The sequence below is a fragment of the Sorex araneus genome, chromosome X, assembly GCF_027595985.1.
Source record: "Sorex araneus isolate mSorAra2 chromosome X, mSorAra2.pri, whole genome shotgun sequence".
Taxonomy (NCBI): domain Eukaryota; kingdom Metazoa; phylum Chordata; class Mammalia; order Eulipotyphla; family Soricidae; genus Sorex; species Sorex araneus.
The window spans coordinates 234,572,878-234,598,695 of record NC_073313.1 but is presented as its reverse complement, the minus strand read 5'-3'; the positions used below and the strand labels follow the sequence as shown (position 1 = coordinate 234,598,695).

The 25,818-nt window shown below is 37.9% G+C and overlaps 1 protein-coding gene across 4 annotated transcripts in view; it reads left to right on the top strand.

Moving 5' to 3' along the window:
- Positions 1-25,538, top strand: part of ALS2 (alsin Rho guanine nucleotide exchange factor ALS2) — a 74,644-nt gene extending 49,106 nt beyond the window's left edge. For 2 of the 4 annotated variants that reach the window (XM_004601275.2, XM_055121691.1), the window contains 22 exons: positions 2,625-2,787; positions 4,609-4,740; positions 5,140-5,268; positions 5,664-5,734; positions 6,082-6,148; positions 6,652-6,854; positions 6,976-7,041; positions 9,231-9,329; positions 10,485-10,649; positions 12,030-12,141; positions 12,321-12,398; positions 13,601-13,734; positions 14,285-14,452; positions 15,099-15,216; positions 16,529-16,686; positions 18,984-19,106; positions 19,603-19,779; positions 20,896-20,941; positions 21,126-21,187; positions 22,602-22,751; positions 23,099-23,195; positions 24,211-25,538. In XM_004601275.2, coding sequence (XP_004601332.2) covers positions 2,625-2,787; positions 4,609-4,740; positions 5,140-5,268; positions 5,664-5,734; positions 6,082-6,148; positions 6,652-6,854; positions 6,976-7,041; positions 9,231-9,329; positions 10,485-10,649; positions 12,030-12,141; positions 12,321-12,398; positions 13,601-13,734; positions 14,285-14,452; positions 15,099-15,216; positions 16,529-16,686; positions 18,984-19,106; positions 19,603-19,779; positions 20,896-20,941; positions 21,126-21,187; positions 22,602-22,751; positions 23,099-23,195; positions 24,211-24,249 — 2,557 coding nt within the window. In that variant the 3' untranslated portion in view covers positions 24,250-25,538. Of the gene's footprint in view, positions 1-2,624; positions 2,788-4,608; positions 4,741-5,139; positions 5,269-5,663; positions 5,735-6,081; positions 6,149-6,651; positions 6,855-6,975; positions 7,042-9,230; positions 9,330-10,484; positions 10,650-12,029; positions 12,142-12,320; positions 12,399-13,600; positions 13,735-14,284; positions 14,453-15,098; positions 15,217-16,528; positions 16,687-18,983; positions 19,107-19,602; positions 19,780-20,895; positions 20,942-21,125; positions 21,188-22,601; positions 22,752-23,098; positions 23,196-24,210 lie in introns of those variants that run through there. The other 2 variants (XM_055121690.1, XR_008627310.1) reach the window with 2 other exon arrangements.
- The last annotated feature ends 280 nt before the right edge of the window (positions 25,539-25,818 follow it).

The following is a 25,818-nucleotide window of genomic DNA, read 5'->3' as shown; positions in this document are numbered from 1 at the left end:
TATCCAATTAAATACAACTCAAGTCATTGTTACCTTTGTTACCTTTGCTTTAAATCATTGTTGATTTAAAAAAGAAAGGGAAAAGGAAAAGTCATAGAATAGAGCTTCTATGAATTGGAATTTTTAAAAATCTAGAACAAAAATCCAGAAGAAATACTGTCAGGAAGACTATGAATTCATCTTGAACTGACTCCATCTCTTAAGATCATATAAAACCAGAAACATCTGTAAGGTTGAAGTGTCCTCACTGATTGCAGTAACAGAACATGGAAAAAGTAAGAACATCCACACAAGCCAAAATTGGGCTGTATTTGTCATTGTATCTCTTTGTTGTATATTATACCTGTATATTGTATATTGTATCTGCAATATAAGAGTCTAATTTCTGTCATTGAACATTGGGGTTCCTGAAAGTTATTAAATATTTTTTCTATTTCATAATTTCTGAGTTAAACATCTCTTTATTCTGCAGTTATCCAAGAGATTATGTAGGGATTCATTATTGTCTGGTAATCCTGTATGACACAGTCTTACTCAAGGTCTTGTAGTTTAGAATCATAGCGTAATGCTTATAAAGTACTGAGGTTACTGCCTGACATATAATTACTGATGCTTAAGTGCAAATAATTATTTCACTTCATCAACTCATTTCCTTTAAACTTTTTAAATATTTGATCTGGTAAGCACAGTCTCAGTGACTTATTATTATTGATCTACTTTAAAATTTACAGTAAGATTATAATAGTGAAACCATACAGAACTGAATATTGAAACCTAAATGTTGACTTCCATTTGAAATCTATTTGAATGCTTTCTTAAAATTAAAGTTTAGTATGATTACAGTAGTGTAACTTGCATGATTTTGATGTTAAAATTAATGCACCTTTACTACCACCAAAATGCCCAAGACCCTCTACTTACATTCTCATGTCTCCTCTGGTCTGCCTCTTCCCTTGCTCTCCCCACAGCTTGGTCATCTGAGTTTTGTACTCTAAGCACAAGAATCTTTCTTCATTCAATATTGTGTGTTCATTTGTTTTATTTCTCTATATACCAAGACGAGTGGGATCATCTTGTATTTGTTCTCCCTCTGATTTATTTTACTTTAATGTGATGCCCCCAGTTCTATCCAAGTTACAGCAAGCAGTAAGATTTCATCCTTTCTTCACTGTATCACTGTCATCCCATTGCTCATGCATTTGCTTGAGTGGGCACCAATAACGTCTCCATTTTGAGACTTGTTACTGTTTTTGGCATATCGAATACACAGGTAGCTTTGCCAGGCTCTGCCATGCGGGCGAAATACTCTGGGTAGATTCCTCTGTCTCTCTCAGAAAGCCCAGAAAGCTACCGAGAGTATCCTTTCTTAAAGCTGCATAATATCCCATTGCATACACATACCACATGTTTATCTTTATCTGTCCATCTGATGTTGGCATTAGGGTTGTTTCTATTTCCTGGCTATTGTTCTTAGTGTTACAGTGACCATATATGTCTGTATATGTGTCTTTAATCAATGTTTTTGTGTTCCTGGGATAGATGCAAAGAAAGGGAATTACTGGGTCACATGGAAGCTCTAGTCATTGTTGAGGAGTCTTCTTCATACTGTTTTTCATAGAGACTGAACCAAATGATACTCCCACCAACAGTTAAAGAGGGTTCCTTTTCACCACATTCCCATCAACACTTTTTGCTCTTCAGTATATTGGCATTTGAAATTTTTATGTATTTTTTTTTCTGTTTCATATTAAATATAGTACTGGTTCTAAGACATTTTTGTTTGTTTTGAGGGGGCACCATACGTGGCAGTTCTTAGGGGCTTTTCCTGGCTTTGTGCTCAGGAGTGACCCTTAGTTGTACTCAGGCCCAACTTGTGGTGCCAGGGTCCAAAGAATGTAAGACAAACACCCTAATACCTATACTTTCCATCTGATCCCACTATATTTTTTAGATAGGTCTTCTTGGAATAATCTTCTGATGTTTTTATACCATACTCTGTAGTGCCCAAGGACTTCTTCTAGCTCAGTATTTGGGTTTCACTCCTGGAAGTGCTTGGAGAACTGTGCTGACAGGAATTCAGCCCGGCCCTCCTTTATGCAAAGTTGTGCTCCAGCCCATTGAACTATCACTCCAGCCCTGAAACTCTTAACTGATCAACAATTGAAGTAGAAACTACATGTATTTTAATATTCTGTAGCAGTTTGTTGAAACAAAGAACTTTGTTTCCTTTTAGTATTTCTGTGTAGCACAGTTGATTAGGAGACTAAATCTTGCTGTTTGTTGCTATGCCTTTGGTGTTGAAATTAACAGGTAATGGTGTCAGCTGACTTCTGATTACTTTCTGAAATTATAGGGTGCATATTCATTTCCTAGAACATCAGACACAGTCTATGATTAACCCTGCCTATCTCTTGTTACTATTATTTTTTAGTCAAAAATCCCCATTTTATAAACAGGGAAATTCTTTCATATTTTGTTCATTTCATTTGATTGTTTGCTAATTTCATAGCATCAAAAGTGTGCATTCTAAAAATATATTGCCTAGTGAAATATTTCTATTCAACATTATGTATATTGTTAGTAACAAAATAATTAACTGAAACTCATTTTTTCTCCACTTATAGTGATTACCTAAATAAAAACCTGACGCTGTTGCAAGATTTATCAGAAGTGAATGATGATAACACCCAGTTGATTGAAATACTAAATACTTTGTTTTTCTTGCCAATCAAACGACTTCACAATTATGCAAAAGTTTTGTTAAAACTTGCTACTTGTTTTGAAGTGGTAAGCAGCCGTATCTATCTTCTTGAAACACATGGGAAGTTGAGGGTTATATTTGTTAGTTTGAATTATGTTACTGCAAAGACCTGGAACTCTGTTAATTTAATATTATGTTAATTAAATTTCTTCAGGGAAATAAGAAAGTATGACTGTAGGTATCTCATTTTCTTTGCCTTAGATTTAATTACCTGTCAAGACCTTACCAAGAGTAATTACTGATTGTATTTGTTTTATGAAATTGTACCTCAAGTTAAGACCTAATTCTTAGGGTACTCATTCAATAGTTACATTCTGAGTACAAGTTAAATGGTTTTTTAGAACTTGCTTTCTTTATGACTCAGGCCATTATTGCAGTGGAATTACCAGCTGACCTAGACTCCTGATAATTTCATGCCAGGTGTTTTGGCCATCTTAGCATATGCTACGAGAGGTCATAGTGTTAAGGATTTTCTCGTATCTACACTGGTTTGCTTTCTGAATAAAATTAGTTAAGAGGGGTCCTAGAAAATTGGCATTGCTCTAAGATGCAGGTGTGTGTTACAACTGGTCCTGTCCTGAGGCATTACTCATTTTTGAATTTGTACAGCAATATGTAGTTAAGAGTTTTATTTCCACTTGGAAGGGCTCAAGAGAAACCAAAGTGACTCTATTGTTTGGAATCTTTTTAAATTTGGGATCTATCCCTTTACCTTAAGAGATTTCAATCTTCAGCACGACCGAAGAACTGATTTGTGTTTTCTACATTTGAAACTGCTTTGGTCTTAGAGGATTTCTCTTCAGTTCGTTTGAACCCAACTGATTTTATTTATTTTGTTTTGGGACCACACCCAGAAGTATTGAGGAGGTAGAGCTATTCCTAGCCCACTACTCCAGGGTTGCTTCTAGTGGAGCTCAGGGGGACCATGTGCTGCCAGGAATCAAACCTGGGCCTCCTTCATGCAAAACATATGCTTAGCCCATTGAGTTCTCTCTAGCCCCTGACAGTTTTAGATATGAAAATTTGAGCTACCAAAAACCCATGAATAGCAGATTTTATTTCAAAATGTCCTCAGTTGATAAAGAAAAATGTTTCCTGGTAACGTGGAATGTAAAGAGTCTGATATTGTACTGCTTCTAGTCTAAAGGGTCCTGGTTGAGGGGTTGGGGGTGGTGGTGTGTGTACAGACTCTAGCAACCAAGGCCCTTCATTATCAGACAAACACTCTCTTTTGTTTCTAGAATTAGTATCTACCCTGTGTTATATAACTTAATTCAGATCCCCTTGATGTAACTCATGTGTCTTATGTCTTTCTTAAAACACTCCTACCTCCATGTTCAATATGGGAAACCAAGCGGTGAGTCAGCAGTCATTTCTCATGAAAATGATGCCCTCTGTGGCTCTGCCCTTTACTTCACATCCCTCAAGACTTTGTTACTCCATTCTCTCTGCTTTGTCAGTACTTGACCTCCATTATCTCTTACTACATTAGGAGCTGGAGGATAGTATAGCAGTTAAGGCATTTGGCCTTGTATGTGGTCTATCCGTATTCACTTCCTGCCACCACTTATAGTCCCATGAGCCCTTTCTGGAGTGATTGCTGAGCACAGAGCCTTGAATAAGTCCTGAGCATGTCGTGTATGGCCTAAAAGAAAAGTTTTATTACATTATATCAGTGGTCATTCACCAGGGTAGGGAATGGTGAATCTTTGCCCAGCTTCCTCTAAGTGTTCTTTGTCTGTTCTTAGGCTGGTTTTCCTCTTATTATAACATGCCTTAAACCACACTGAAGTTATTGGTTCTGAACAAATGTTTTATATTCTCCTCCCTTAATTATTGGCTTCCAGACATCTCCAGAATACCAGAAACTTCAGGATTCCAGTTCTTGTTATGAGTCTCTTGCAGTCCATCTTGGCAGGAAAAGGAAAGAGGCTGAATATACATTGGGCTTCTGGAAGACCTTTCCTGGAAAAATGACGGTGAGCATTTGTTATGCCAATTGTTATTACCCCAGCAAACAGTAGGCATGTCCACAACAACTGTCCTGGCCTTGTCTACCTTTGTTTGTATTGATAATATCTTACTGGGCCTTAACTAAGGATCCTCAGGACTACAAGAATCAATACTCTAAACATAAATACTCCATCATTTCTAGGGATCTTCTCTGAAGACTTAACTCACCTTTTGTTTGACTCTGTTTTCTTTGAATCTCCTTTGACTCCATTATTAAGCGTGTGGATCCCATTTAAGTTGAGGTTTAACATCAGACTAAGCTGTGACCAACCAACAAATGCCCCTACATGTGATTTACATTGCTTTCATTTTCTTTGTGTTTGTTAAATAATTTTGGTTGCTCAACTTAGTATCCTAAATTCTAGGATTCCTTGAGGAGGCCAGAGCGCCGCCTGCTGTGTGAGAGCAGTAACCGAGCTCTGTCTCTGCAGCATGCTGGGAGATTCTCAGTGAATTGGTTCATTCTTTTTAATGATGCACTTGTCCATGCACAGGTAGGTCATATTTCTAACCTAAAAGGACCTAGAGGGTTGAATTCTAGATTTAGTTAATCATACCATCCTTATATGTGGTTTCTTTTTTAAAGAAACTATTGTGGCTTGGCTCCCACTATTGAATAAAAAGTTGTTAAGTGGGCATTTGTGACATGGCCAGATTTCAAAGACCTTATTAAGCTTCTAACTTGAAAATAGTATTAGGTACTTGAAGGGGTCCTTCAAATGTTGGGGTCCTTGTAGCAAAGATCTTTGCCATGAAGCCTACTGGGGCTGCTTATGGGATAAAGACTGTGTAGCATCTTCGTGGATTTAACCATTTGAAGGGGGCTATGCAGCAGAGACCCTGGGACTCGCATGGACTTTCTGAGATGTGTCTCCATGTTTTCTTTCAGTTCTCCACACACCATGTTTTCCCTTTGGCCACACTATGGGCAGAGCCTCTTTCTGAAGAAACTGGTAGTGTGTAAGTGTGCCTCTGACCCTCAACATCAGATCTTTCCCTTTGTTGCTCAGAGTGTTTCTTTGCACACCTGGGCAAGAGCACAATAGACCTCTCCAGCCTGCATAATGAGGCTCGCCCTCTCAGTACCAGACAGTGAGATGATGTGCATTCTGCATTGCACATTCTTGTTGTTCAGCACAGGGACACAGACTCCGTGTCCTTTCCCTCTGCAGGGAACCCAAACCAGAGCATGATTGCATTTACACTTAAATGACTGCTCTTGCTCTCTTGAAACAAGCTGCTTTTCTATTTGAGGATTGAAACAATAATGTCATACCTGTTAATACTTATCTGTGTGAATATTTCAGGAATGGCTTAAAAATAACTACACCTGAGGAGCAGTTCACTCTCATTTCATCAACACCTCAGGAAAAGGTCAGACTATCATGGTATCATGGTGTTTTCTTTTGATCTTTGACTAGTTAAGAAGAAATAAAGAATGTTCTCACTTGGCTAATAATACACAATTATGTCCGAGAAATCATTCAACCAAGACTTGGTTTTGGTTGCCAGGGGTGGGGGGCGGCGGGGGTGGGGGGTGCACATCTAAGGTATGCTCCGGGCTCCCCCCAACTCATGGCTCAGGGATCACTTGTAGCAGTGCTCTGGGACCATTCCATATGGGGATTGAGCAAAGGCTTCCTGGATCCCAGCCTTTGCACTATCTCTCTGGTCCTGTTTTTTTTTTTAAATGTGACTTAATTCTAAACATATAGCAGTGAATTTCAAAAGCCAGTCAGCATTGCTCAATAAGAAAAGCATAAAAGCATTAGAGATTAGAGGACAGAAAAATTATTCATGCCAAGGGTAGCTAGTGGCGAAACAGTACTTAGTGACTCATGACTTTATGTTTATTGACCTTTTCTTTTTGCTCTTAGACAAAGTGGCTACGGGCTATCTGCCAAGCTGTGGATCAGGCTTTGAGGGGCACATCTGATCTTCCACCGTATGGAAGTAGCAGCAGTATTCAGCGGCAGGAACCGCCCATATCTCGCAGTGCCAAATACACTTTCTACAAGGATCCTCGCCTGAAGGATGCAACCTATGATGGGCGCTGGCTCTCAGGGAAGCCTCATGGCAGGTAGAAATGTTTATGATTTATACCTGGGATGAGGGTGGTAGCATAATTGCTGAAACATTATTGATACATGAATATCTGATACATGAATTGACCTTTATTATTCTTGACTTATGCATTCCAGAGGGACTTTGAAGTGGCCGGATGGGAAGATGTATTCTGGCATGTTCAGGAATGGCTTGGAAGATGGGTGAGACATTTGTAGAACATTAGGGCACATTCAACTTAAATCACACATTATGTTCTTTTATATTTAAGAGTATTTCCAAGAAAAATAGTAGAATTTTTTACTTGTCTTTTTTAGAACTCTATACAGCATAGTAGAGCTTATAATGCAGCTATAGAAAGATAAAGAGAACAAGGAATTTACGATGCAATCTTAAATTACCTAGAATGAATCTTTTACTTCAGTAGTCATGAACTCAGATTAGTCATTCAGTTTCCGTCTATAAGATGGGAGTTCTCTATTCATTTTTCAGTTTTGAAGGCTGAGAAACTTTGTTAGTAGGACTATTATGATAGCACTGTTGCTTTTACACAAAGACAGAAATTTTCTTTTCACTGGTTTAAAATCATCTTTTATTTCTGTGATATGTAAAAGGAGTAATCTTCTAATTACTGTGTCTTCCTAGTGACATTCAAATGACATTATTTGAAGATAAATTTTCATATTTATTGGAGTAAAATATTTTGTTATTTTGAAGAATTGGTTCAGTGTATTATACTAAAAATATTCTAATTGATCTGGAGACATATACAGCAGGCTGGCAGCATACTTTGGATAAGCCTGAGTACTGTTGGGAGTAGCCCCTGAGCAGGGGTCTCCGGGGATAACTCCTTAGCACCACCTGGAGTGGCTCCCCCCCAAAAAAAACCAAAAACTATTTTATTATATAAAGTGATTAGGTGGCATGTGTATAATTTATCAATTTTTATCATGTCTTTTAATCTTGGAATTTTAGAATGAAAACAGACTTAGGTATCTGATTTATCTTTCCTCTTTACCTTATTATTATACAGATGAGAGAATTGGGTACCTGGACTTAAAGTGATGTAGCTAATTAGTAGTAAAGATCTCCTAGGGAATAAGGGCTTTTTTGTTTTTCATTGGTCTTGCGTTAAAATGCCTAATCTCTCCATGTACTGAGGTTAATGGTTTACTCCATTAATGTTTATCAGATGTTTTGAGGTCAGTGCTTCTTTTTGTATTTCATTTTTATATTTATTTAATTCTTCACCCTTCAAATTCAGTTCATACTGATTTTTGAATCATTTTATATTGTTTCTTGCTCATTTTATAATATCCAAATGGTTGCTGGAATAAATAGCAAGGTTGTTGCTAAATGTATTGAACTTTTCCCAAAATGCAGCCAATTTTAAATAGAAAGTATGGTAAGCCCCACTTCATTTCTGCCCCGAGAGCTTTAGTAAATTTTTTTAAAATGTTGCTTGTTTTTAATTTGTTTTTTTATTGAGGTATCATAATTTATAATACTAGTATGTCCTTGTTTATAGTTGCTGAGCTATTACACCAATCCCTCCACCATTTCTCATGGCCCCTTACTCCTTCCCCAGCTCCTCAGTTCTGGTCAAGGTTTCTGGACTTGCAACTTGTGAACTCTTTTCACCCAAGAAATTTTTGCATGACTCCAGATAATAAAAAATTGGTATACAGGGGCTGGAGAGATAGTACAGTGGGTAAAGTGTTTGCCTCACTCATGGCCGACCCAGGCTTGATCCTGGGCACAGCATATGGTTCCCTGAACCTGGCAGGTCTAATCCCTGAGCACAGAGCCAGGAATAAGCCATGAGCACTGCTGGGTGTACCCTCATAACAAATAAAAACTGTCACTGTCATCCCGTTGCTCATTGATTTGTTCGAGCGGGCACCAGTAACGTCTATCATTGAGAGACTTATTGTTACTGTTTTTGGCATATCCAATATGCACGGGTAGCTTGCCAGGCTCTGCCGTATGGGCTTGATACTCTTGGTAGCTTGCCAGGCTCTCTGAGAGGGGCAGAGGAATCATTCGAACTTGGGTCCGCCTCGTGAAAGGCGAATGCCAAACCGCTGTGCTATCACTCCAGCCCAACAAATAAAAAGAAAGAAAGAAAAATAAAATAGGTTTATAACCCAAGGTAACTAATGATAAATCAGTAATTTATTTTAAAACATAATTTTCTTTACATTCAGTATGGGATCACAGTTTAAGCAGTTAAATCTTCAGATACTAAGTAGACTTAAATCAATATTGCATTTATTTTTCCTTCTATTGGTAATTTTTTTCTTTTTCCTTATTAAAATCTTTACTGATGTATACCTACAAAAAAGTATGTCATAAATGCATCTTTTGATGTTTTTTTGTCCTCCTTTGGCAGGTATGGAGAATACAGAGTCCCAAACAAAGCACTGAACAAAGAAGACCATTATGTGGGTCATTGGAAAGAAGGAAAAATGTGTGGTCAGGGAACCTATAGGTAATCAACACTGAAAGATTGTTGGACTGGCATTGGTGTTTAAAAATATATGAACTGAGAATGTTTGCATAGTCAAAAATTTGGAGTAAAATTTATTCTTACTAAAACTGCATAAATTTATCTTTAAAGAATAACCCAGCTGAGGGTGTGGCTCAGTGGGGGACTATATACTTGCGTGTATGAAGCCTGGGTACCATTCCCAACATGCATGTATAAATGTATATCTCTTATTTATCTTTTTTTTTTTCTTTTTGGGTCACACCCAGTAATGCACAGGGGTTACTTCTGGCTCTGCACTCAGGAATTACCCCTGGCGGTGCTCAGGGGATCATATGGAATGCTGGGAATCAAACCTGGGTCGGCCGCATGCAGGGCAAATGCCCTACCTGCTGTGCTATATCTCCAGTCCCTCTCTTATTTATCTCATAAGATAAAAATATTGTGTTATTTTTTTCTGAACTAAATATACAAAACTCATTAGCTGTAATGTCCTTGGCATTCTCTAAATGTCTTGACTTAAAAATTTATTTTGTAATTTTGGCCAGGGGAAGGTTGGGCACTGTACTGAGAGATCACTCCTGACAGGGCTCAGGGAACCATATGGGGTATTGGGGATTGAAACTGGGCCAGCTGGGAGCAAGGCAAATGCCTTACCCACTATACTACTGCTCCAGCCTTTATTTTGTAGTTATTAAATGACTCAATATGGACAAAACCTGGACTGGAGAGATAGCTAAGTGGACTGAATACACACTTTACATGCAGAAGACCTGAGTGTGATCTTTGGGACCACCCAAAGCAGTGTGGTCCCCAAAGCAGTGTTGGGAGCAATCCCCAAGCACAGAGCTAGAAGTAGGCCACCAACACTGCTGGGGCCTCCAAATAAAACAAACAGAAAATATGGACAATATGGACAAATTATGAACAAAACCTATTACTCTTTTAGAGATCATTCATTTTATTTTACAGTCTTACCCAGTATCACGTTATATTTTCATTAGCCTTAGTAATTAAGAAGTGAAGTTTATGATTAGTGTAAAATAATCATGTAATAATTATAGTTACTAGAGAGATATGGGTATCAAATTTGGAATTTAATAGACATGGGTATCAGAATTCAATGCTGTGTTCTTTATCCGTTATTTCTGACCACAGTTATGCATCTGGTGAAGTGTTTGAAGGCTGTTTTCAAGATAACATGCGTCATGGTCATGGTCTTCTGCGAAGTGGAAAATTGACTTCCTCTTCTCCCAGTATGTTCATTGGCCAGTGGGTGATGGATAAGAAAGCAGGATACGGTGTCTTTGATGATATCACTAGGTATAGTATTCCGCTTCAAATCTCCAAGTTTATATGAGAGATTAAGTTTCTTATACTTCAACGAAAGTGATAATTTTATGAAGGTCAAGAATCTTATCAGTATGTAGAAAAATTTTACAGGAAGGCAGAATTATCAGGCTTCATTTTATCCAGTTTTTTTTTTAAACCAAACAAACTGGTTTGTATCATTCAAAATTAAGCTTCACATATACAAAGCTAGTGTCTCAAATGTTTATTGTAACAAAGAAAAACGTTTACTGCTCCAGCCTTTATTTTGTAATTATTAAATGACTCAATATGGACAAAACCTGGACTATTGCTCTGGCCCCATCAATCCAATTGATGGTAGGAGCATCAGGATGGTCCAGAGAGTAGTGGAAATTGTTCAAAAGAAGAAAAAAGGTGCATAGATTTGATTCCACCTATTACTATTTCTTTAATTACTTTCTTTTTTATCTTTGGCCTCCTCAATGGTGCTCAGGGGGCCCAAGGGGCCAAGGCTGTGATGGTGCTTAGGCTGTAGAGGGCATGGGTTACCCAGAGCAGCCCGACAGTGTGGGAGGGATAGTGTAAACCCAGCAGTGCCACACCCAGCAGTACTTGGGAGCCTCCAGGATTGGCCTAGAAATGTGATTGGTGCTCAGGGTACTATGTGTTGCTGGGATTCAAACCCAGGCATTTACCTTAACGTTGTACTATCTCCCAAGTTCTTACCTATTATATTTCGGATGAATTATTTAGAGTTTAAATTATTGGGGGGTTGGGGTTTTTTTTGGGGGGGGGGGTTGGTTTTGGGCTCACACCTGGTGGTGCTGGTGGGTTACTTCTGGGTCTGCACTCAGGAATTACTCCTGGATTTGCTCAGGGGACTGTGTGGTGCTGGAGATTGAACCCAAGTTGGCTATGTGCAAGGCAAAAGCCCCATCTGCTCTACTATTGCTCTGGCCCCTAAATTCTTGTCTTTTAAAAAATTACGTATTTTAGGGGCCAGAGAGGCAGATAGTAAAGCAGGTAAAGCACTTGCCTTGCATGTGGCTGACCCAAATGTGATTTCCAGCACCACGTACAGTTCCTGAGTACCCCAGAATGTGGCCAAAAACCGAAACCAAAATGATGTTTCAAAGTTATCAAGGAAATACATGGAGCCTATATAGATTTGTGTCTGATAGACTATATTAAATTCTGAAAGAATAGTGCTTAGAGTAAAATGCCTTGCAATTGTACTGCCATATTTGAAGATTTAGAATTAACCACTCAATAGAAATGGGATAGATACTAGTCTAGGAGTGATGCTTAATTTTTCCCATGTAGTAATTTTTTTTTCACTTCATCTTTTCATCATTGATTTTGCTTTTCCTTTCTCCTTCTGTTTCTCTGCAGAGGGGAGAAGTATATGGGAATGTGGCAAGATGATGTATGTCAGGGGAATGGTGTGGTAGTTACCCAGTTTGGATTATACTATGAAGGAAACTTTCACCTTAATAAAATGATGGTGAGTGTAATATTTGCATATAATCACAATTGACTTCTTAGAATTCCTATGTCCTTCACTGTGTAAATCATATATTAGTGTTCTACTTAGTACTGCTTAAGGTTTAGGGGACTATGGCTGCATTTACTTTAATTTACTCTGCTTCTTATGTTTGTTGTGACTTTTTGTTTCTTACCTAGGGAAATGGAGTGTTACTTTCTGAAGATGATACTATCTATGAGGGAGAATTTTCAGATGACTGGACTCTAAGTGGAAAGGTTAGAAACTAACTTCCTTCTCTCTCATATGCACTCTTTTACCAATCTTTTCCTTTTTGAAAAAACTGACTTGGATTGTGACACACTGGGTTCAATCCCCAGTCCATCTTCCCCACCAAAAAAAAAGCCAGAAAGGCTATTTTTTTAAAAAACAGGTTTTTTAGTTTTGTTTTTTCCAGTTCCAGGAATTTAACCCAGTGTTTCTCTCTGTCGCTCTATCGCTCACTCTCACTTGCTTTCTTTTACTCTCTTGCTCTTGTTCTTGCTCTCTCTCTCTCTCTCACTTTCTCTCACTCACACTCTCACTCGCCTTCTTGCTCGCTCTCTCTTTCCCTCTCTCTCTCTCCCGCTCATTTTCTCTCACTCTCTCTCTCTCTATATATATTTAAGGCAAAAGCTCTGCCACCAAGCTTCATCCTGGCTACTCATTTTATTCTTGACTTCGTCATTTTATGCTCTTTTTTTTTTTTTAAAGTGTCTGTAACAGAGTTTGTCCCTGAGATCCAGGGAAGGGCATGAATGTATATATACATATACATATATATTCACACACACACACATATATATTTGGCTCTGGCGTCACAACTGATGGTGCTCAGGACTTACTCTTGGCTCTGCTCTGAGGTTACGCTTGACCATCCCTAAGAGACCGTATGTGGTGTTGGGGAATCATATCTCTTTTGCCCCAAGAAAAGAAAATTTAACATAAATGTTTTCAGCTATATATTTGACTTAACAGTGCTGCATAAATTTTGGTAAGTTATGTATTCATTTTATTTAGTCAAAATATTTCCCTTTGCAGTCAGAGCAATAGTACAGTAGAGCCTTGCTGTACTCAAACCAGACCAACTCTGGTTTGGTCCCCAGCACCATGTATGGTCCCCCAAGCCCACCAGGACTGCTCCCTAAGCACAGCCAGAAGTAAGCCCTGAACTTTGCCAGGTGTGGCCCAGAAACCAAAATATGAAAAAATACAGTTCTATTCTTTTTCCTGTCATCTTTCTTTTAAACCACAATTATTTTCATGCGTTTTGTTACACATGCATGTGGGCCTTCTTTTTTTGTTTGTATTTGAGTTCAGGACTGGTAAAGAATAAGTTTCAAAAGGTAAATATTAACTACTTTGTGCTTCTTTTTTCTTTCTCTGGACTTTTGAAATTAAACTACTTTCTCTAATTCCACATTTCTCTTGTTTTACTTAGGGAACACTGACTATGCCAAATGGAGATTACATTGAAGGTTACTTCAGTGGGGAGTGGGGATCTGGAATAAAAATCACTGGAAGCTACTTCAAGCCTAGTCTATATGAGAGTGATAAAGACAGACCCAAAGTTTTGTGAGTAACTAGTATTAGTTCTGGACTAATTACTGAATTTTTTGCTTGTCTTGCTTTTATATTTTTAAATACATAGCAAGTTATTTTATTGATTTTTTTGTTTGTTTGTTTATTTTTTTGTTTGGGGGGTAGATCTGGTATTACTTAGGTGCTACTTCCAGTTCTCTGCTTAGGGGATCATCTAATGCCAGGGACTGAACCCATGCCTTCTGCATACACAGTGTGAGCTCAGCCTGTTGATTCTCCCATCCCTCCTTCCCTCTTCCTCTCCCTCCCTCCCTCTCCTTTACCCCCTCCTTCCCTCTCTGTCTTCCTCCTCACACCCCCCTTCCTTTTCAGCCTTATAGTTTGCAGTACAAATACCGAAAGGTTATTGGGTATATGTCTTTAGGTACTATAGAGCTAATTTTTAATCTAGGACATTTTGTCATTAGAAGACTTACTTCTAGTTACATATTAAAAGTTTCTTGGGATTTTCTAAGAAAATTTGGATTTCCCTTTTTTTCCCCCCAAATAAATGATTGATCAGTTCTTGACATGACTTTATTAGCAGGAAATTAGGAAATTTGGCAGTGCCTGCTGATGAGAAGTGGAAAGCTGTGTTTGATGAATGTTGGCGTCAGTTGGGCTGTGACGTCCCTGGCCAGGGGGAAGCTTGGAAAGCCTGGGAAAATATTGCTGTGGCCCTGACCACCAGTCGGCGCCAGCACCGGTCCAGGTGAGTTGAGGGTCTCCCCAGCAGAGAGCAGAGTGTGGCAGGAAGATAAAACTTAAAACCTATATACAAGGATCATCACATTTCATATCAATGTATAATTTAATTTAAAAGCCAATGATATACTTCTGATTTGGGATAAAATGAGCAAAACACACTACCTGCTCTGTTGTCTACTGAGCTCCAGTGTGAAACCCTGAGTTGCCTTCATGCAAGAACTTTTCAATTCTAGAAGCTTAATATTTGTGTCCAGAATTTAAAGAGAAAAATTGCAGCAATGAAAACTATTTGAGGAAAATTTTCAGTTGAAAAACACAAACTTACAGATTCAAGATGAGACTCAACAAATTATAGCTGAAGGTTACTCTTCAAGCTATTACATAGTTATGTAGTATTTCCCAGCATCATGGTTTATGCAGGAGACACCTCATTAACTTTTGTGGTAACAAAGTAGCATTAAATGAAATTTTTAATGACTATTACATAAACCTAATTATAGGCCAGGTACCCTTTATGAGCTCATTTGGGCCAAATACTGTACTCAGTAGTCCATTTCATTTCTAAATGGTGACAGTTTCAGGTGCATATTATAGCGATCTTGCTTTATTGTTGTGAAATTTATAATATGCTTCCTTCCGCCCTTTTATAGTCCAGAGATATTAAGTCGTTCACAGACTCAAACCCTGGAGAGTTTGGAATTCATTCCTCAGCATGTTGGTGCTTTCTCTGTGGAGAAATATGATGACATCAAGAAATATTTAATAAAGGTAAACTGGAAGGAAAACAATGTTTGTCTTGGGGCACCCTGTGGGAGTGCATGGGCTTTGCATGTATGAGGCCCTAGGTTTTATCCTTGGCAAGACACACAACACTTGTGAATTAATGATGCATCTGACACCATGTCATTCAAGTCTATTCATACTTTTTTTATCTTGTTTTTACTGTCAAAGTATTTCTTTTGTTAATTTTCATGTTACACTAAATGTGGACTGGAGCGATAACACAGCAGGTGGGGTGTTTGCCTTGCATGCGGCCGATCCAGGTTCAGTTCCTCCGGCCCTCTTGGAGAGCCCGGCAAGCTACTGAGAGTATCCCACCCGCACAGCAGAGCCTGGCAAACTACCCGTATTCAATATGCCAAGAACAGTAACAACAAGTCTCACAATGGAGACGTTACTGGTGCCCGCTCGAGCAAATCGATGAACAATGGGATGACAGTGCTACAGTGCTACTAAATGTACTTTCCTACACAAAAATTACCTTTTTGGGACACCAGAGCTTTAAATCTTGTAAAGTGTTCAAGGAAGTTCTTGAAAACTGGAACAGAGCTTTATAGACTTTTTTCGATGCTGCCAGAGATCAAAACTAGGGCCTTACAGTATCAGGCAGGTTCTCTACTGCCAGGACACACCTCTGATCCTTAATTAGTTCTATATTAGTAGTATTAGCAAGTTAGTTTTCTCCGGAGTAACATTTTTGTATCTTCTTTGTATAAATTTTAAGTATGATAGAGCTTTTCTTATAGTGATTTTTCCCCCCTCTTATAGTGATTTTTATATCAGTACATCCAAAGCTATTTATTTTACCAAGATATTAAGAAAATTCTATGATTAAGAAGACTAGGAATATATATGATTTGGGTAGACTCAATACTTTCCAAAAACTAAAGCAACTGAGTTTTTCTGGTCCAAATATTGATTTCTGTGTGTTTATTTAGATATTGTTAATTGAAAATCCTGAGAGATAGTTTAGCTGGTAAGCTAAACTTACCTTACACATGCCTTACACATGGCAGACCCAGGTTCAATCCTGGGCATCTATCCCTAAGCATTGCCAGGTGTGGCCCAAAAACAACCCCCCCAAATTCTTTTAGTGAATAGCATATCATATAGATTTCACACAGAAAGGACAAATATGTGGTAAAAAGTAAAACTGGACTTCTAGTAATGAACTTAATGTACTATATACACATGTTGATTTTCACTGATATTATCAAATTTATTGTTTGTAAAATAAATTATTTATAAAGCCTGCTCACAGAACGCACTGACTGACTTTATTGATTCTCTTTCTGCTCAGGCCTGTGATACGCCTCTGCACCCTCTGGGCAGGCTCATGGAGACACTGGTTGCCGTCTATAGGATGACATATGTGGGTGTGGGAGCCAATCGCAGGCTCTTACAAGAGGCTGTGAAGGAGATTAAGTCATACCTTAAGCGAATTTTCCAATTGGTGAGGTAAGAGAGCTTTGAAGGCTGCAAGGTGTGAAGAGCTTTTTCTGGTATTTGAATATGTCAGCCCGAGTCTAGAGAGCACAGCTTTGTGAAGAATCATTACTGTTTCCACTTACTCACTGAATGTACTTATTTGAAAATGGTTTTGTGCCAAAGGTCCTCAAGTGGATTAAATAATGGAAGCAACTTTTTGACATTGTTTATTCTATTGATATTTTTAAAAATTACCTTTATTGTTACTTCTATTCATTTAAGTATAATAAAAGGCTAATTTTTTTTCAGTTGAATCACTGTGACATAAACAGTTACAAAGTTATGATTGGGAAAGCTAAAATGTTTCTTAAAACTTCAGTTTTGGGTGAAACATGCGAGTCTTATTTGGACCTACTTTTGTTTTTTGAGTGACACCTGGCAATACTCCTAGCTCTGCACTCAGGAATCATTCCTGGAGGTGCTCAGGGATGCCGAGAATAGAACCCTGGTTGTAAACATGCATGGAGTGTACCTTATTCACTCTTTCCAGCCTATCTTACTTGGATTTACTTTCTAGGCAAAGTCATTCCAGTAAAACTTAACCACAGTGGAAACAGGGTGATAGTGCAGTGGGCTAGAACACTTACTTTGCTTGCTACAGTCCCAGGTTTTGCCTCTATGATTGAAGGGACCTTTAAGCACTACTGAGAGTGACTCTGAGTACTGAAAAAATTAGATGGTATTGTATCCCTTAAAATATATGCCCCATACCTTGACAGACACCCACCATCCTCCTATAATCAGTTTACTTTAATGGATTCACATTGTAATAGAAAGAATAAATGAAATTTCCAGTGTGTCACAGGGAATGATGATGGGATGGTATTTTAAATAGGAAATTCAGAAACCCGAAAAAAAGTAATATCTGAGCACAGACTGTGAAGGAGGGAGAAAGCCAGAAAATAAGCATCTTCGCAGAAAGTTTTCAACAAGTGAATTTAGAACTTAGAAATTTGCCCTCTTTTACTTGGTTTAATCTAGCAAGTAACTGTTTGAGATAATTATCTAGAAGTTTATGAATTTGTCCCAGAAAACTTCTTTTATTTTTACTTTCTAAGTTAATAAAAAGCATTTGGAAATATTTTACATTTGAAGAGCAGTGTTATCTTAGATCACTGGGCTGGGAGTATTTCAGCTCCAACATTAGCTAGATAGGCATAATGAAATAGAGAAGATTGCAAGCTGTTAACTATAAACTTGTTTATGATTAAGCTCACTATTTGCATAGAAAAGTGTAGAGAGAAAATTTAGGTAAAGTTCAAGGCTTGGGAGGAAAAAAATCCTCAACTACCTAGCTGTTAATTATTTGCAAAGGCTTTTTTTTTCTCCAAAAAATTTTTATAAAAATTTTAATTAATTGTATTTTTATTCTTAATGTGTATGCTTAAATCATCTTAACTAATGTTTATATTATGAAAATAATGGTCTGTGTTTGAAGAGTTAGTGCAAATTGTCAGTAGAGCTCAGCTCATGAAGTTTTTTCCACTGGTATTATTCATTAGCCTAAAACATGCTCAGTATTAGAGCAGGAGTCATACCCAGCAGTGCTCAAGTGCTACTCTGACTTTGTGCTAGGATCATTTAGGGTGCTCAGGGATATATGCAGTGCCAGAGATATAACTGAGGTCAGCAGTGTACAAGGCAAGTGCCTTAACCCCTGTATTTTTATTTATTTATTTATTTATTTATTTATGCAATTCTGGTTCGTTCTGGTTTTATTTTTTAAAACTTTTTATTGATTCACCAAGAGATAGACCTTGCAAAGCTGCTCATGACTGGATCGCAGTCATCCAGCGCCAGTGTCCCCAGACGTGTGCTCTCGCTCTCTCTCTCTCTCTCTCTCTCCCCCTTCCCCCCTCTCTCCCTCCCTCCTTCCTTCCTCCTTCCTCCTCTTCCCCCCCCCCCCCACACATGCTCAACTTGATCCTGTAAAAAACACAAGATAGGAATCTGTGGGAGGAGTCAGATAGCACAGCAGACAGGGAGTTTGCCTTGCACACAGCTGACCTGGGTTCAATCCCCAATGTACACTCAAACCCCCCCCCCCCCCCAGCACCACTAAGAGCAATTCCTGAGTACAGTGCAGAGCCAGGAACATCACCAGGTTGGCTCCAAACCAAACAACGAACAAATAAGCTTGAGGGAGCTAATTTTTTTTGCTTATACAAAAGTTTTATTTTCTAGATCCTTAGATAATGAAAATGTAGTTTTACTCTTTCCAACCTCTCTGCCATATATTTGTGTAATTCTTTCTATTTTTTACTTAGGTTTTTATTTCCTGAACTTCCTGAAGAGGGCAGCACAATTCCTCTCTCTGCTCCCCTACCGACTGAAAGGAAATCCTTCTGTACTGGGAAGTCAGATTCCAGATCCGAATCGCCAGAGCCAGGGTAAATGGAATTGACTAGAGATAAGTGAGGAAAGGACTAGGGAATTCTACAGAATTTCAGGGGAAGTTGTTTTTTCTAGGTCCCGACTTCTGTTTTCCAGAATCATATGGTGGGGTGAAGTAATCTCCAGGATTCCTTTTAGGTATCAAGTTGAATTAGCCTAACTCCATGACAGTGACTCGGCACAGACATCTGAGCAAAGTACCATCCTGTTGGCCTAATGCTCATAGAGAAATCAGCTTCAAAATGAAAACAAATTGAGTTAGATTTTTAATTAATGAAATGAATTTAAAATTGGTTCAAAGCAAAACACCAATAACATGAGGTAAGCGCCTCATGCGATTCTGTATGTTAAGAGTTGTACGTACAGTAGTACAGTAACTGCTCCTAATTTACGTCTCCCCGTGTTTTGCTTACCACTTCTAAAAACTGAAGTTCTATTATTGATTCTGAATTCAGTTTTAATATTGATGCTTCTCACCCTAATATTTTGTAGCTACGTGGTAACAAGTTCTGGGTTATTGCTTCCTGTGTTACTACCCCGGCTCTACCCACCACTGTTTATGCTGTATGCCCTGGATAATGATCGTGAAGAAGACATATACTGGGAATGTGTTCTGCGACTTAATAAGCAGCCTGATCTTGCTCTTCTGGGCTTTCTTGGGGTACAGAGGTAAGTGCTGTTCTAATTAACAGGATCAATGGTTATAATTAAAATGCAGACAACATCATCTTGAATTTCATACTTTGGTAACTATATGGTTTGTAGTTTGCTTATTTGCATGTATGTTTTATTTAGAAAATTATATTTAATTTTTTTCAATAATTTAAAAAAATTATATGCTACCTGGTTATTCTTCTGAATGTGTTTTAGTTGTTTTTTTTTTTTTTTGCTTTTGTGGATCTGTTTTGTTATGAGGCCACTCCAAGTGACTCCCAGATCTGTGTTCAGCAGTGCTCAGAGGACTATATAATTCTAGGAATTGAACTCGCTCAGCTGACTGCAAAACAGCAACTTTAACCCTTGGGCTATCTTTATGGCCCTGAATATATGTTTTATTTACACATGTGCAGAAACCAAATGTTATTCTGTCTGATATTTTGCGGCTCTTTAAAAAAAAAGTCATATTTTCAAAAAATGTTATGTATTAGTTGTGTCTTTGATATTCTTACCTTCTCTTATCCATGATTTCTACTTTAGAATTACTTTTTTGTTGTTACTGATTAGCCCTTTTTTTTGTGTGAAGCATTATTTCTCATGCCAAGTGATTATACCTTCTTTCTAAGGCCATGATAAAGTTGATTACCCACCATTCAGTAATTATTTGTACTATTAAAAAACTTAATTATAAAATTTGGCCAATGCTTGATAACAGCCATAATATGTAAGGTTATTAGAATATTGAATAACAAATTCCTGAGGAAACATGGTAAAATTATTATATTTCTTCTGGAATGTTATTAAATCTTGACCTTAGGGCTTGAGAGATAGTACAGAGGGTAAGGCACTTGCCTTGCATGTGGCTTACCCAGAGTGTATCTACAGCATCAGATATGGTCCCCAAACACAGTCAGGAGTGATCCCTGACACAGAGCCAAGAATAAATCCAGAGCACAGCACAAAACAAAAACTTTTTAAATAATAAAAATAAATTAAAAAATAAAAACTTACTGTGAAAGTTATTTTAAGTGGGAAGAAGGAAACCAGTATAATCACCTGCAATTTTTAAGGGATTGAATCTATTGAAAGTAACTATTTGTATTAATTCTGAATTAATTTGTATTGTAGGAAATTTTGGCCAGTAACCTTGGCAATTCTTGGAGAGAGTAAAAAGGTACAGTAGATTTGTTTTTCCAGCAAATGTGCATTTTCCTGATGTGAAAGAAAGAAAATTCCATTTTACTTTGGTAGAATAGTATTAAGCATTAGCTATTTACCAAAGACATGTATAATGCCACCAATATCAAAATTATTGCTACTACATAGATTTTCTCTTTGATTGTTATTATTTTTTATAGGTTTTGCCAACCACGAAAGATGCTTGTTTTGCCTCAGCTGTAGAATGTCTGCAGCAAATCAGGTAATTTTTTGTCTGAAAATTTCAAAAACCTAAGTAGTAGTGACCAGAGACGTAACTCAGTGGTAGAGCATTTGCCTTACATGAGGTAGGCTCTGAGTTCAATCCATGACATTGCAAAACAAAACAAAAATAGTAATTATCATATAAATGAAATATTTTCTCTCTTTTTTTCCCAAATAGGGATTACACACCCAGCAGTGCTGGAGGGACCATGCCATGCTGGGGTTTTTTGTTTTGTGTTTGGATTTGGGGGGTCATACTCTGGTGCCCAGGGACTGTTTCTGGCTCTGTGCTTGGAGTGACCCTGAGTGGTGCTTTGGGGACGATATGTGGTGCTGGGGTCAAATTAGGATCAGTGGATGGAAGGCAAGCTCCTTAGTCCCTGTACTATCTCTTCACCCCTGCCTCTGACTCTAGATTTGAACCCTAGGACCTTGATCCAGAAGGAGGATGCTAGGAATGTGTTCTACTTTTGGGCTATGTCCTTGGCCCCAGTGCAATCTTATTTTCACCTAAACTCTTAAGTGCCAACCTTCCTTTTACCCCTAGATAATCACACTAGATAGTGAGCTCAAGATCAGAAAAGTGCTTTTTTTTTTTTTTTTTTTTTTTTTTGCTTTTTGGGTCACACCCGGCGATGCACAGGGGTTACTTCTGGCTTTGCACTCAGGAATTATCCCTGGCGGTGCTCAGGGGACCATATGGAATGCTGGGATTCGAACCCGAGTGGGCCGCGTGCAAGACAAACACCCTACCCTCTGTGCTATTGCTCCAGCCCCCAGAAAAGTGCTTTTGACGCATTGGAGTTACCTTTCATTCTGCAAGGCCTTTGCATTCTCAAAAATTGTAGAGAGCCTAGCCAGAAATATATGTACGTATCACATCTTTAGGTAACTCTTTCTTGACAAGGAAAAAGCATATATTAGAAAAATATAGTTACACAATGGTAAAAGAAGGTGAGTTCTGACTTAGTGAGTTCCTCCACCTAAACCATAGATAGCTGAAGGCTTTTCTCAGAAGCCCTTTTTTCTAATGACTAGTTTTACCTGATATGTTCAACTTTGCACATTAAAGCCGTAGGAGAGTCACTGTCACTGTCATCCCATTGTTCATCGAATTGTTCGAGCGGGCACCAGTAACGTCTCTCATTGAGAGACTTATTGTTACTGTTTTTGGCATATCCAATAGCACGGGTAGCTCGCCAGGCTCTGCCGTGCGGGCTCCATACTCTCGGTAGCTTGCCGGGCTCTCAGAGAGGGGTGGAGGAATCGAACACGGGTCGGCTGCATGAGAGGCAAACGCCCAACCACTGTGCTATCGCTCCAGCCCCCTGGGAGAGTATATTGTCAAAAATTACATCAGAAGACTGTATAAAGAAACTATAAAGTACTTAGTTTTTTCTCTTCTACCACAGCACAACATTTACCCCGTCAGACAAACTTAAAGTCATCCAGCAGACTTTTGAAGAGATCTCTCAGAGTGTTCTGGCATCACTTCAGGAAGATTTCTTATGGTCCATGGATGACTTGTTTCCTGTTTTCTTATATGTGGTGCTACGGGCCAGGTGATTAGCTCTCTCCAACTTTAATACTAGTAACTCTTTAGCTTCTTGGTTGGTTTGTTTTTTTGGGAGGGTTCCTATTTCTGTGCTCAGAGATCATTCCAGACAGGGTCAGGTAGCCATATGGGGCACCTAGGATCTAACCCACTGTACTATCGCTCCAGCCCTTCCCCTTGCTTTTTCTGAACTAATGACAAGAATATATTTCTCCATGTGAGAAAATTCATTTTGACCTGTTCCAGTTTGGTATTACCTTTTGGTTGAAGTATTTTTTTCTTTAATCTTCAAATAGATTCAAAGGAAGACATACATATAAGCAGAAATAACTGTGTATCTTCTCGTTGAGGCAGGATTAGGAACTTGGGCTCCGAGGTACACCTGATTGAGGATCTGATGGACCCCTATCTTCAGCATGGAGAGCAGGGCATAATGTTTACCACCTTGAAGGTAACTGAACACTTTTTAAAATCTAAATTTAGATATGTTTTCAAGTCCGAATCTCTTATTATAAATATCTCATTAATTTATATAAAAGTCTAGCACAATTTTATGTCTTTAGAACATTGTTGATAGTATTTGAATGATCAAGTACTGTCAGTATACTGAAGCAAATTACTTAGTACCCAAATGTAGACTGTTAAAAGTGTAACTCTAGAGAAAAAAGCAAAAAGGAATCTTAACATGCTAAAAAGTATACTATAGTATTACATACTATAGTATCACTATTTAATACACCTAATAATAATGCAAATTGAAACAAGGTGCCATTTTGTGCCTGCTGAATTAACATAAGTGTTTTAAAATTAGACCCACTGTTATTAGGATTATAGTAAAATCTGTTTTATTCCCACATTCTAGGTAGTAGATTAGACAGCAGTCAGCTTTTTAAACATTATAGCATTGTATCAATACTATAAAGAGTGTTTGTGGAGTTTGACTGATAATCCTGCTTCTGAAGATTTATTCTAAGACATTAAAGAAAGGAAAATATTATCTGACTGAGGTGTTCTTTTTGACTCCCAAATCTGAACATTTTCAGAATCTCTAGGGAATGCTTCTTAAAAATGCATTATTGAAAATTATGACTCACTAGCTCTGGAATAGTATTTAATCTCTATGTCTGTCAGACATAGTGATTCTAATTATAATTGTTATAAGTATGCCTTATAATGTTCAGCCTATTCTAAATATCTAATAAGTCATGGATTAACAAATCATGATATTAGTGGAGATTATAGAACTCATAAACTTGTTTAAGAATTAGTGAGACATGTAAAAAATTTTGCTACTTAAAACTAGGCAAAATTAGGCAATGCATGGAACTGAAAAAAATGGAAAATAACAGCAACTTAATTTGTTAAACTATAAGTAATTAATAACAAAATACCTTACCCGTGTAAATTGCTTTGTTCATGTATTTTCTTTCAAAGTAAATTTGAAATTGTTTTGAACTTTTTTCCAGGCATGTTACTACCAGATCCAGCGTGAGAAGCTTAACTAAGCTGCATCACAGGTTGACAGCCAGATTATCTGTTCTTCTCGGGTTAAAGTTACTGTACCATCTGGTGTCTTCCTGTCGTGATAGTGAAATTAGAACATTTTATTTTGGTGGTTACTTCTGAGCCTTACAATGAGCCCTGAGCCTAGGAAAAAGGACTGAATATAATTAACGGAAGACTTGAAAAGGAAGTAGAAATCAACTAGGCTGGTTTCTGGCCTATGTTAAATTACAAAAATATCATTCATCTATTGAAGATATTCCTTCCTACAGTAAAGAATATGCCAGCTACTTGAAATTTTAAGAAAAGTTCTTGGTATGACTTTTTACGTGAAAGAAGTTGATGGATATCTGAATTTCTGAATTTTGATTTGCCTGCAGTTACCACAGATCCCTTTACAAGGAGCAGATTGTACTTGAAACTACAAGCAGCCACACTATGCCTTCCTAAATCCGTTGCGATCATGAGTGCATCTTGCTTCTTTGCTGAAAGGGCAGTAGGAAGAGGAACTTTAAACTGCAGTTTTAACTTTTTCTAAGCTTTTCCACCAGGGTATTCATGATGGGAGAGGTTCTATGTAGTGACTACCACACCTTGACCCCAGACATGGATCGTATCCAAATAGGAGCCTTCTGCCTCCTGACCAGAAAGCGCATAAGAATTTTATTCTTGGGCTCCTCTCCATGCTACAAAAGTGATCATTACACTGGAATTCAAACACTGACTCAGAGCTGCTATGGAACTTCTTCATTCATGTGCAAATGCTGTTTTTCAAGCCTGTGAATGAGTCTGAAGAGCTTTTGCATGCAGGCTGTGTTTGGGGTTAGGATAAAGACAGGGACATACAGACAGGATGTGAAGAACTACATCCACCCATGACCTAGTGTTGTGATTCTTCCCTGTACCTCGCACTGAATCACAAGGGGAAGAAAAAGAAATAAGCTTTGGCTTTCCCCATCTCAGAAGTATTGTGTGACACCTCACCATTTTAGTTTGTTGCTTTTTGGCTTTTTAAAATGCCCTATTGTAAGTGATTGGTTTATACTGTCCAAGTAACACTAGTAGCGGTTTTGAATAACATAGGTGCTCTTCTCATCTCATCTCCCACACCAGGGTGAGCATATGGAGTGTCCTTCTGAATTAGCCTCAACAAGTGTTAATCAGTTTTGAAAAAATGGATCATGGTTTCTGCTCTACTTTATAATCAGGATAAGTGTTTATTAAAATACTGTTTTGGAATGTTGGCTGTCATGTAGCAGCAATTTTCATAATAAAAGAAAATTCATCTTTATGGGGTGGTTTTATAATTGCAAAAATAAGGATGCACCCAAACATTTAAAATAAGCCCAGATTATTTTAAATATGTATATTTAATAAATACGTTTATGTAGTTATTGACTACATCATAATGCAGGTTTCCTTGTATTTGACCTCAGAGTTCCCTCTAAGAGATCACATTCTTTAAGATAAATGTACATTTATAACTATAGAACTTTAGCTGACAAAGAACACATTAATTTTCTGGTTCTAATAATCTAAGGACAAGAGTTTTTAAAGAAATGTTTAGCTGG